At 44.6% G+C, this 13,235-nt stretch overlaps 1 protein-coding gene and 1 pseudogene across 1 annotated transcript; one reads left to right on the top strand and one right to left on the bottom strand.

Moving 5' to 3' along the window:
• The first annotated feature begins 14 nt into the window (after positions 1 to 14).
• Spmip10 (sperm microtubule inner protein 10) lies at positions 15 to 7,701 on the top strand. Its single transcript, XM_034518476.2, has 3 exons — positions 15 to 792; positions 4,463 to 4,571; positions 7,339 to 7,701. The coding sequence occupies exons 1-3, from the start codon at positions 686 to 688 to the stop codon at positions 7,546 to 7,548; spliced, it is 426 nt and encodes a 141-aa protein (XP_034374367.1). The 5' UTR covers positions 15 to 685; the 3' UTR covers positions 7,549 to 7,701.
• A 4,606-nt stretch (positions 7,702 to 12,307) lies between these two features.
• Positions 12,308 to 12,934, bottom strand: LOC117720001 (large ribosomal subunit protein eL15 pseudogene; annotated as a pseudogene).
• Positions 12,935 to 13,235: the final 301 nt, after the last annotated feature.

The raw sequence follows: 13,235 nt of genomic DNA, 5'->3' as shown, positions 1-13,235 counted from the left end.
TTTTAGTGTGCATGAGAGGGGAGGTGTGGAGGCCGTACATGTGATGGCAAAGGGCCTTTGTGGAGTCAGATGTCTCTGCCCTTGAAGTGGTTTCTAGGTTTCAGGGCCTGCACTTCAAACAGCTTTGTCTGCTGAGCCCTTTGAGTCTCACATACAGAAACTTAAGTCTGTCCTGAAGCTTCTTAACATTGATTTGTCAAAAGAAAATGTAAGAAGTTGGTTTTCTTTTTTGAGGTGGGGGATCTCCGTATGTAACTCTGGCTGTCCTAGAATGTGCTATGTAGTAGTCAGTGATGGCCTTAAACCTCTGGTCCTCCTGCCTCTTCCAAGTGCTAGGTTACAGGTGTGTACAAGCACACTTGGTTTGTACAGTGTTAAAGATAGAACCTACAGTTCAGTCCTGCTAAGCGAGTGCCACCAACTGAACTACATCCCTGGGCTCTACATCCCCAGGCTCTGGTTCAGTGTATTTTTCCTTTGTCAAATTTGCCATGTCTCCACATCCTCTCATTTTAAAACATATTTTTTCCTGAGGAGATGTACACACACAGCAAAAAGCTCTGCCCTGCATCCTCTTAGCTCCTGAGGGTTGCGGTGGCAAAGACGATTGTTACATCAATGGCAACAGTTTCATCAGAATTGGACTGTGAGAGAATTCTAGCTGAGAATTCTGTCATTTCTGCCAATGATGGCTTCCGAAAAAGATGCTGGTCCTGCCTTACCCAAACTTGACAACAACCAGACAGCAGAGAACATATCCAAACCTGTTGAAGAGCAGCCTCAACTGTTCAGGTAAACAGGAGGGGTGGGGAGGCAGTGACCGACCACTCAGCAGACTTTTCTCTGAGGGAGTAAAATCTTTCTTCTTTGGGGCCGGTGAGAAGGGTAAGGTAGCACACACTGGGTAGGTGAAGCAAACTCCCAACAAGCTCCAACTTTATTTTTCTACTGCTTATATAGCCCAGCAAAATCCTTCAAGCAGTATAAAAATTACAATATGGTTACATTCTATTTTTCTTCTAGTGAGTGGTTATTTTTTAAAAAAACAGTATGTTCCCAATACCTTTACATGAATAAACATGTATTACAGATAAAAAATTCTTTTCAAGAACCTACATACATTCATGTCTAAACAAGTTATAGATTAACAAAGTATAAGCAAGATGTTTTTTCAGCCAGTTTTTCATCCTGACGGGCTGTGATTTGTAGTTACAAAGAACCAATCAATGCTGGGCAGTGGTGGCACACGCCTTTAATCCCAGCACTTGGAAGGCAGAGGCAGGCGGATTTCTGAGTTCGAGGCCAGCCTGGTCTACAGAGTGAGTTCCAGGACAGCCAGGGCTACACAGAGAAACCCTGTCTCGAAAAACCAAAAAAAAACCAACCAAACAAACAAAAAAAAAACCAAAACAATCATTAATCTTACAAAAAAATCTTGAATCACAAATTAAACTTATATAAAAAAAGTCCTGTCTATTTTAAATCCTCAGGGTATGTACCTATCCATTAACAATTTTTATTAAATTATATCAAGAGGCTGAGGGCAAGAAACGGGTACAAGAAATTTATCAGCACCTTGATCATCGGTCCAGCTTGAACAAGACGCCCCAGCTGGTACTAGTAAGACTGCCATTGTTCTGGTTCTCTGCCCTCAAAAAATCCCTCAGTTATCAAAAGTGTGCCTCTCTGAACTTTAAATCGTTCCCCAAGATTTTCTACATCAAGACCACTAATAAAAACATCTTTACCTAACTTTATTAACAGTTTACATCTCCAGATTCTAAGGATGGTGGGGAATCATTAACCTGCTCCAACAGCAATGCTTGAAAAAGATCAATCACTAATATGTCAATGACACAGCTCTTAATCCCAGTGAGGGGCTGGAAACCCCCTTAGAGTTTTATACAACTCGTAGATTAGGAGGGATGTGATGACCATGAGGACAACCAGCGGAGTGAAACCACAACAGCATCAAGTCCTCAGGACACAGCACTCCGGGGCTCTGCCTCTCTGAGGCACGCCCATCATGGTTGTGCTAACAGGTGAGTCACGTTCCATGAATTCTGAAGCTGTTTTGTTTTTCCTCCTGCACAGCCCCCAACACACTGCCATAAGTAAAGACCTCAGGGTCTGGGCTGGTGGTTTGTGGTGTTGAATTAGAGACAGAACAGGATCTCCCACATGTTAGGCCACATCACTCCCATGACAGGGTCTCAAGTAGGCCAAGCCAGACCTGACCTCTCTATATAGCTGAGAATGACTTTGGACTCTTTATCTTCTGCGTCCACGTTGCTAGGGGTACAGGTGTGTACCGCCAAGCAGTGCTAGACATGGGACTCCAGCTTTATGCATGTTAGGCAAGCTCTCTACCACCTAAACTGCACCCCTTTCAGCCCCTTAAAATTACTTTTTTCTTATTTAAAAAATTGCTTATATGTATTTGTCTGCAAGAGTTTATGGATTGTGTGTGTGTGTCTGTCTTTCTGTCTCTGTCGGTCTGTCCTTGGAGGCCAAGAGAGGGTGTTACATTTTGGGGGAATTGGAGCCACAGGCATTTGTGAACAGCCCAATGTGGATGCTGGAAACTGAACTCCTGTCTTCATGGTGACAGAACACTCAAGAGCTCTTAACTGCTCAGCCATCTCTGCAGCAGCCTCTCTCTATATATTTTTTTTTTAATTGAAATGGGTTTTTCTCAGATGAAATACATCCCAATCACACAGCCTTCCCTCCACTCCTCCCAACCCTCTTCCCCACCTCCCCTCGTCCCCCAGATCCATTCCCATTCTCTTTCGTCTTCAGAAAAGAGCAGGCAAATAAATCAGAGATACACCTACTTCCACTGCTAGCAGTCCCACAAAAACACAAGCTGACAGCCATAACATACACAGAGGACCTGGTCCAGACCCAGGCAGGCCCATGCTTGCTGCTTCAGTCTCTATGAGCCCATGCGAGCCCTGCTTAGCTGATCTGGTGGGCCATGTTCTGGAGCCCTCATTCCCTCTGACTCCTACAACCTTGCCTCCCCCTGCTGTGAGATACTGTCTCCTAAATTGTTCACGCTGCTCTGGGGTTTGTGATTCCTTTGCATCGGCCTCTCACATAGCTGGGACTGCAGGTGTGTACCTCGAACTCTCCATGATCGCAGAGGTTTTTGTTGTTGATTTGATCTGCAGTCTGGGGCCTACATACAAGAGCACAGTAACTTTTGTGTTTTGTCTTAGTGACTTTGCCATTGCTGGGAAGAGGCACCATGGCCAAAACAACTTAGAGTTTATAAGCTCTGGTTCCAGAAGGTTAACCCATGACCATGTTGGGGAGCATAGGAGCAGGCTGCCAGGCACAGTGCTGGAACTAAGAGCTCATATCTCATAAAGAAGCATAGAGAGAGGGAGCTAGCTGGGGTGGCTAGTGAAGGCTTTTGCAACCTCAAAGCCCACCCCAGTGACACACCACCTCCAACAAGGCCATGCCTCCTCCAAAACCACACCTCCTCCAACAAGGCCACGCCTCCTCCAAGACCACACCTCCTCCAACAAGGCCACGCCTCCTCCAAGACCACACCTCCTCCAACAAGGCCATGCCTTCTAATCCTTCCCACACAGTTCCACTACTGGGGACCAAATATTTAAATGATCATATGAACCGATGGGGGCCATTCTCATTCAGACCACAACAGGCTCTTCTTTTATACAGAAAGCTTAATGTTACATATAGAGAGAAGTCTATGCAGGGATAGTGAGTCTGACTTAAGTACAGAGCTTGGATAAAGAATCCAAATCAGTCTTCCTCGCTTGCATCCTTTTCTTTGGCTTCATATCTCCTGTGGACAATTCAAAGGTATGAAACAACTTACGGTTTCCTATATTCATTCTTAAAACTAGATTATAGGGGCTGGAGGGATGGCTCAGTAGTTAGGAGTACCTGCTGTTCTTCCAGAGGTCCAGAGTTCACTTCCTGGCACTCACATTGAACAGCTCACAAGTGCTTCTAATTCCAGCTCCAGAGACTCTAATGCCCACTTCCGGTCTCTGAAAAGCACCTTCCCACACATATACACACACCAAATAAAAATAAAAAAATAAAAATAAAAATCTGGGTTGTATGTCCATTTGTAGTTGGAGTACACATACCCAGCCCTAACTTGATCTTGCTGACACTTGGGTTGGTTGGTGTCGTGGAAGGGTCTCACCGTAGCCCTAGCTAGCCCTGTATTCAATAAGTAGACTAGGATGGTCTCCATAGCAATCCCTTTTGCTTCCTGACTGTTGGGACATCAGGCCTGAGTTACCCTACCCAGATGGCTGGCTACTGAGAGATTTAAAGAGTTGGCTCACTGTTAGATGAACGCATAGCACAACTCTGTCCTGCAGCTGCAGGATCTGAGGAACACAACCGTTCTTTAGAGTGACATGGACACGAATGAACTCAAGATCTTTCTCCTTTCCTAATTCATCTTCAGGTGTGAGGATATCCACTTGCCTCGGTTCTCTCTAAAGCAAGGGATGATCCCGACACGTTACGTTATGCCTTGGAAAGAAAACATGAAATTCAGGAATGTGAATCTAAAGGTATTTTCTCATAAATATTCAGGTTAAAGCCTGCCTACGACTGATAGAAAGGTGTTCTCCACCAAGCCTGACAGCTTGAGTCTGACCTGTCACCCACAGGATGGAAGGAGACATCTGAATTCTGCATGTTGTCCTCTACACACACATGTGCTCACATGTGAATGCATATACACTACGTAAACTAAACATGGTAATAGAAAATAATTTAGTATAATCTCTAAGGTACATATAGCTATATAAAACTATTTTTATGTATTTTCACTTATACATGTAAACCAAAATAACGCAAATACAAACTTAAAGTGGATACGCTACAGCATTGGGGAAAAAAAAAGGTCACATCAGACTCACTTGCTGTGTTAGAGGCTCAGCACGACTAGGTGTCCATGAATAGTAAAGTTACAGCTAAATATTCATCAGAGAGCCATGAAGACAGCTGGGTTAGATTTACAGATAAGACTTGCCCACTCAGTGCCACTAGCTGATTTGGAAACATTTTCTAAATTTAGATTGGTTATTATACATCTCTTTTTTTCCCTTCCCCTCTCTTCCCTTTCCTGCCCTCCCTTCCTCCTCTTCTTCCTCCTCTTCCTCCTCTTCCTCCTCTTCCTCCTCTTCCTCCTCCCTCTTCCTCCTCCTCCTCCTCCTCCTCCTCCTCCTCCTCTTCCTCTTCTTCTTCTTCTTCCTCTCTCTCTCTCTCTCTCTCTCTCTCTCTCTCTCTCTCTCTCTCTCTCTCTAAGTCTCAATTCTAGAGCCCAGATTGTCCTAGAACTCACTTTATAGCCCTGGTTGGCTTTGAACTTATGGCCATCCTCCTTCCTCATCTTCCCCAGTGCTAGGATTATAGGTATGAGCCACCACACCTGTCTAGTCAATGCATTATAGTATAAATGATTTCCAAATTTCAATAGAATAAATAGTTAATGTTGGATAAGAATGTTTTGGCAAAACAGAAAGAAGCCTTACAAATTATTTTACATAGGATAAAATTGATATAAAACATGGCTTATTATTTCTTTATAAAATGCTCCTGTACAATGCTACCCTGGGATGTGTGTTTTTTACCTAATACTTTAGAAAAACAAAAATCTAAAGAAATTAAAACTCAGGCAGCAAATGCCAGTATATATATGTTTTTTTCTGGAGCAGAGACAGGGTTTTTCTGTATCATCCTGGATATCCTGGAAAACTCACTTTGTAGACCAGGCTGGTCTCAGACTCACAGAGATCCACTTGCCTCTGCCTCCCAAGTGCTAGAATTAAAGGTGTGTGCCACCACTGTCTGTCAATATGCTTATTATTAAGACTTTCAATTTTATTTAATGTGTGTGTGTGAGAGAGAGACAGAGAGAGAGAGAGAGAGAGAGAGAGAGAGAGAGAGAGAGAGAGAGAGAGAGAGAGAGAGAGAGTGTCCTGGAACTTGCGTATAAACAAGACTGGCCTCAAACTCAGAGATCCACCTGTTTCTGCCTCCCTAGTGCTGAGATTAAAGGCACGACGATATACTACCATGGCTTGTTTTTCTTCAGTCTTAGTATTGGACTTTATTTAGACAATTTGATGGCTTAACAAATAGCATTGCATGGTGACACAGTACTTGAACTACCTTTTTCACCTATGAGAAATAGAAGATACAAACTTTATGAACTGGGTGTATTAGAGGAAGCTCACATACTTTTATAAAAAGTATGTTTCATTAATTTCATGTGTAAATGTGTGTACGCGTGTGGGTACACTGGTTCATTCACCATTCGAGTCCCAGAGAGCCTCTCTTTCTTTTCCTTGTGGTTTTTTTTTTTTTTTTTGGTTTTGCTTTGGTTTGGATGTGGGAGTTGACCTCCAGGCGTTCTGCATTACTAAGCACACACCGTACCATTGAGCTGACATCTTCAGCTGGCTCTTTACAGATTTTAGGATGTTTCACTTTTACAATGTAGCCTAATGTATTACAAACAATTTTTACAATATTGCCAATGACTCTGTGTACAGAGTTCTACCTTAAGGAGTTACCATGACATATAAACAGAGAATTAATGAAATAGCATGCTCACTGGGCGTAAATGCTAATACACCCTAGCTTCTCTTTCTTTTTCCTTAGATGCTAATGCACTTACAGAAATGTAACTCAAAAGTTAAAAAGAAAAGAAAAAGCCAGACATAGTGGCACACACATTTAATTCCAGCACTTGGAAGGCAGAAGCAGGAGGATCTCTGTGAGTTCGAGGCCAGCCTGGTCTGCATAGATCCAGAACAGCAAAGCCTACCTAGTGAGATCCAGAGAGAAAGATCAAGGGGGAAGGAGGGGAAAGGAGGAGAGGGATGAGAGAGAGAGAGAGAGAGAGAGAGAGAGAGAGAGAGAGAGAACTCAGAGAATACTTAGGCACTGTGGTTTTCAACCTGTGGGTCATGACCCCTTTTGGGATGAATGACCCTTTTACAGGGGTCACATATCAGATATTTACATTACTATTCATAACAGTAGCAAAATTTCAGTTATGAAATTGCAAGGAAATCATTTTATGGTTGAGAAAAGGATATTAAAGGATCACAGTGTTAGAGATGTTCAAAATCACTGGCTTACAGATAAGAGCTCTGGCTGTTCTTCCAGAGGACCTGCGTTCAATTCTCAGCACCCACATTAGTTAATAAATTATAATATAGTCACAGTATGGGGGTTGGAGAGGAGACAAGAAAAACGCTTTAAACCTAACATAAAAATGACAATCTGGTTCTGGTATGCTGTTCAGCAGACCATCTTCTCTCCTAGCAAGCAGAGGCCTGTGGGATCTATGCTGGCCCCTTGGAAGATTCTCTGTTCTCGGGTTACAGCGAGCGGCTTTGTCATGGGGAAGACCGGAAAGCTGTCCTGAAGAAAGGCCCGCCAGAGATAAAGGTTGCCGACTTGCCTTTGCATTCGCCTCTCTCCAGATTCCAGAGCACAGTGATCTCCCACGGCTTCAGGAGGCGACTGATCTGATATTCGGACCTCGGAAGTCGCTGTCATTCGGTAGTGGTGTTCTTGCCTAACGCACAAGACAGATGCTCAGGGTTTGAACCACACTGCTACTAAAACCAATAAAATAAAGTAGTTCAGTCCCTTGCCTTCCCTGGGTTCTGGGGCTTAAGTTCATTGCGTTTTACCTACAAGTTTGATTTGTTTAACGGTTATAAATCAGTAGCACGGGGGCTTGAGAGATGGCTCAGCAGTTAAGAGCACCAGCTGCTCTTCCAGAGGTCCTGAGTTCAATTCCCAGCAACCACATGGTGGCTCACAACCATCTGTAATGGGATCTGATGCCCTCTTCTGGTGTGTCTGAAGACAGTGACAGTGTGCTCATATATATAAAAAGAAAAATTAAAAAAAAAAAAAAAAAGACAAAAAACCTAAGATTAAAAAAAAGTCAATAGCATAATATATAGCTCTTAGGAGCTTTAGAAAGTTCTGAGGTGATGTAGGAGAGGAAGGAAACTGCTTCTAGGGTGGATTTCACACCAGGTGGATAAATAGCAATGGATGGATCTAGCCCTGCTGTCTTCTGCATTCAATCCCAGTCAGTGGGAGTTCATGAGTGGAAGCAAGCTGCTGTCTCCTGCAAATACAGTTTGGCTGCAGACATCCTCTGGCCCTTACAGTCTTTCCAACTCCACTTCTACTTTTGAGTGTTGGGGAGAAGAGACATAATATGCTGTCCTATTTAGATCTGAGCTTCACAGTCACTTGGTAGACCGGGCTGGCCTTGAACTTAGCGATCTGTCTGCCTTTGCCTCCTGAATGCTGGAACTAAAGTTATATGCCAGACTTTTTCTCTCCTTTTTGAAAGCATCTTACTATATAGGGAAGGGGGCGGGGGGGGGGAGAGGCAGCTTCTGAAAGGGAGTTGACATAAAATTAGACTTAAGAATGAGCTTTTATTGTTGTTTGTTTGTTTTATGAAAAAGGGGTCTCACCGTGTAGCCTGATTATCCTGAAACTGTGTAGACTAGTCTGGTCTCTGATTCAGAGATTTGCCTGCCTCTGCCTCCAGAGTGCTGGGATTAAAGGCGTGGTAACTCACTACACCTAGCTAAAAGTTATTATTTTTGTTGTTTGAGACAGAGTTTCTCTGTGTAACATCTCTGACTGTTTGGAAGAACAGGCTGGCCTACAACTCATAGAGATTCTCCTGCCTCCACCTCCTGAGTGCTGGAACCTGTGTGAGCCACCACTGCCCAGCCAGAATGAGCTTTATTAGTAAAGAGAGCCTTGTGGTCCTGGGGCTTTGGGGACCTGATCCGGCCTTATCAATGAGAGAACAATTAGGAGAGATACAACATCATACCAGAGAGAGCATGATGGAATGGGACCTTGGGGGTTGGGGGGGTGTTGGATGGAGAGACCTTCCCTTTAAAATCCACAAGGAGCTGGGTTAGTAGAGAGTGTACTCCAAGACAGGGAGCCTGAAGGGAAACCTTCAAAACCCTTTAGAAACACAACTCAAAAAGGAGGTTTTAGGGGATAGCCGCAAATTCCGCTAGGTTTAGCTTGGCCTAGGAATCTGGGAAATGCTGATAAACCTGTAAGTACTCTCTGTGCTGGGCAGTGGGGAGAGCGGCCAGACTTGATGTTTCCACACAGCAGGAACACAGCTCTTTGACAGATGGCTGGAGAGGCAGAGCATAATTTGAGGGGCCAGGGAGGGGACCAGGAAGAAGCAGCCAGAGGATCTGTAATATAAAGACCCTCAGTAGACTTTGAGTGTTAGATCACACAACTTTCAGCTGCCTCCTTCCCAGAAGTCCGCCTACAGGCCTGAGAATCTGCAGGCCCCTGCTGTGAGAGAAATCACACAAGGAGAGGTAGAAAGCAAGCCCAGGGTCTCCCTCTTGTAACTGCATGACAAATTAATGATTTTATCTAGTAGGACCTGGCCCCTTGGCATCTCAATTTACTTGGTGTAGAACTTTACATCCTGAAAATTCAGAGAAGTTGGAAAAGCCCCTTTATTGGGGGATTTCTTTTTTAAAGACATCTAAGTATTCATTTCTGAGCATGTGTGTCAAGGTCAGAGGACAACTCACAGGAGTCTGTTCTCTCTTCTTCTACCTGTGGATCCTGGAGATCAAATGCAGGTCGTAGGACTTGAAGACCCTAAACAAGCACGTTTACCTGTCAACCATCTGTAATCGCTACTCCTGGTTGTCAGCTTGACTGTATCTGGAATGAAGTACAATCCAGAATTGGAAGGCTTACCTGTGATCCAGATCTTGAGGCTGGGAGACACAAGTTTCTGACCTGGATCTTGCCATGGAGATCTTGAAGCATAGTGGCTATGAATCCCAGGAGACTAAGGCAAGGAGATCTCTGAGTTCAAGGTCCTCTGGGACAGAGCAAGTCCCAGATCCAGGCACGGTGGCACACACCTTTAATCTGGGCCACACTTTCTGCTGGAGACCTACATAAGGACGTTGAAAGAAGGAAGATTCCCTCTTCTTCACCTGCTTGCACTTACTTGCCAGTACATATGTTGGAATCTACTAGCCTTGTGGAACTGAACAACTACTAGATCCTTGGACCACAGTTGACCCTTGTTGGCGAGTTGGACTACAAACTGTGAGTTATCATAACAAATTCCCTTACTATATAGGGACTTTCCATAACTTCTGTGACTCCATAGAACCCTAATACACCATCTCATCAGTACTATTCAGGGGATGTCTCTAAAGGTACTCTTCATGTCCACCTGTCTGGTCTCTCTGTGTGTATAGGTGTGTGTCTCCCTACACTCTCCCTTTCTTTTCCAGGTTACCTCGTAGTGTTGTCATGACAACCATCTTCTTCCACTTTAACCTGTCTCTCTAAATGCTCTCCTATCCCAAGGCCCAATCAATGCCTTCAGGTTCCACAAAGCTCTCTTTCTTCTAAGAAAGCTCCTTCTGCAGGGTGGTTGGTCCCAGCTCCCTTTCCACCTCACTGCCATTCTGTTCCATAATTTATAGCACTGAGCAGGATGGTGCGGGCCGGGGGTAGCTGCTGGCTTTCTCAATTCGTCAACATGGACCCACCACCTTCGGATTTTATCAAGGAAGAGGGAGGCCCCAGTTCTCTCTGGGGCTCTGTGCAAGAGACGTCTTCCATCCCATGAGTTGGAATTAAGTACAAGAAGGAGCCTCTGCCTCTTGGTCACATGTCTGAAGCTGAGAAGCAGGTACAGGGGGTAGACATCATTCTACTTAGAGAAAGTTAATGTCATTGGCAAACTGTCAGAAACATCAGTGAACACTCCCGTGTCTTTCTACAATGCCAGAATTTATTGAATAAAAAGAAATTCACAAGGTTTAGAGGTTTCAGTGGCAACAAGGGCAGATATTCTTATTTCTCCTTGGCAACCGGGCTGAGACAAACACTTGGATTCCAGTCTTAATTACTAATATTAACCCTCAGCTCATGCATTATGTGTCACATAGTAAAACTGTTTGTGTGGCTTATGATGTGATTACAAAGAGCTAAAGCAAAAGGTCTCAGAGGTAAATACAGTCTGTATTGATAAGACAAGAAGCCCAAGCTCAACCACAGGAAAGAGGCTCAAGGGGCAGCAGCTGTGTGCCAGGACCTTGAGAGCAGAGCCGTAGAGCTAAGTCCAGCTGCAGAGGCAGAAGGGCAAGGCCGGGTCCTGATGAGGGAACAGGGAGATGGATGGATGGGTCAGGCAAGCAGGCAGACTGGAGATGGCAGTTAAGTAGGCCACATCAGTAGTAGGGAACGAGACTAGAGCTGAAGCCCCAGGTAACTCAGGAGTTCTGTGCTTGTACACAAGTGCACACACACACACACACACATGCACACACACACATGCGCACAGAGAGAGAGAGAGAGAAGACAGAGACAGAGACAGAGAAAGACACACAGAGAGACAGAGAAACAGAAGGTAGGCTCTAAAGAGGATTATAAGACAGGGCCTATCTTCAATGGCCTCCAGGCCTGCCAGTGACTCTCTAGCTATCTAAGGAGATGACAGGTGTGGGGGAGGGCTGTTGCCATCTCAGTGCCGGTCATCCATCTCTTTATGGGGTCTATGCGAAGAAATTATATCCTTTCCTTGACCTGGCGTTTGCTAAGTCCGTGAGCCTGGCTTCCCTAAGATGACTTTAGTATATCCTTGTGTGCTTGCAGTCTCAGTACGCCATAAGTGCGTAGGGTAGAGTCTTTCTACTTCCCCTTACCAGTCTGTGCTACATGGATGGTCCCAGACAAAAGGTGGTGGTCACACGTCCACCCAAATGTACAGCCATCCTCCTTCCTCCAAATGCTTGTAAAATGGAGTCTCCTAGAGCAAAGTGCAATGTAAAAACCACAGTTTCCCACAGTATGGAGTAGCTCAGGGCAGGACCCAGCTTTACCTCAACAGGTAGCCATTTGACTGGGGCTGGGGAAGGGAACCCTTGCATCCTCAGCTGAACCTATCAAGAGTGAAGCTTCCGTCATAAAAAGCTGGGAAGAATGAAGAAGAGAGTAGGTTCTGGTTCAGACATCTTCTGAGCCTTAGAAGAGCTTTTTGTTTGTTTTTAAATAAAACTTTCTTCGTTTACTCTGTATCCCCCCAAGGTTATATGGTTTCTCTTTTAAATTCTCCCTAGTAGCGAGGAAAGGCTTACACTGTAGCCCAAGAAGTAAAATTCTAGCTCTTTTTTAAGGTTTATTTATTTATTTATTTATTTATTTATTTTGACTGTCCTAAAATTGTTTATTGGATATGAATTGTACAAATATCATGTGTATTAATGGTAACGGTGGAGCTGGAGAGTATTGCGCCTTCTCCAGGCTGCACGGCGAGAACCACCAATAGTGTGGTGGAACTTGTGGCCCTTTCCAATGCCACAGCTCTTTCGGCCAGCAGATGTCAGCCCACGCATCTCTCTGTGCTTGTGGACTGGTTTAGTGATCCACTGGGTGTCAGCATTTCTTCTGATAGCTTTATAGAATGGATGAATGAGGATAACCTCGAAAAATTTGTATGTGGAATCTTCACCAACCCAGTAGGAATTCAGGACTCTCAAAGCCCCACAATGGCGCCCAGCTCTCTCCTCAGCAACAGACTGAAGGCTTCGGGCAAATTTTAGCTGGTTAACACCATGGTGGACAGGCTTGCCGTAAGTTGCACCCTTAGGAACCGGGCGTTTGCGACCACCATGGGGGACACGAATCCTGTAAATGGCATAACCTTGCTTTGCCTTGTATCCCAGTCTTCGCGCTTTATCAGGCCGTGTGGGGCGGGAAGCCCTGTGCAGTGCAGAGAGCTTTTAGCAGCAGCAGACCCTCAGAAGAAAGCGCATCAGTCGGGCTGCTGCTTTCTCCATAGCTCCTGGGTGTATTTGTACGCATCCATCTTGGCTCACCTGATGGCTGCTGCCGGAGGAAAAGAAGAAGCCTTTCTCATTTATTTATTTTATGTGAATAAACTGTCGCTCTCTTCATGTACACCAAAAGAGGGCATCAGATCCCATGACAGGTGGCTGTGAGCTACCATGTGGTTGCTGGGAATTGAACTCAGGACCTCTGGAAGAGCAGTCAGAGTGCTTTTAACGGCTGAGCCATCTCTCCAGCTCTAGCCTTATGCTCTTTTTAATTGAAAACATTTTACTGTTATTCTCACTTCCTTTTTTTAAAACGGGAGCACATCTTTAATT

Source organism: Arvicanthis niloticus, chromosome 14, assembly GCF_011762505.2.
Source record: "Arvicanthis niloticus isolate mArvNil1 chromosome 14, mArvNil1.pat.X, whole genome shotgun sequence".
In the NCBI taxonomy this organism is placed as follows: domain Eukaryota; kingdom Metazoa; phylum Chordata; class Mammalia; order Rodentia; family Muridae; genus Arvicanthis; species Arvicanthis niloticus.
This window is presented reverse-complemented; position numbering and strand designations above follow the sequence as displayed.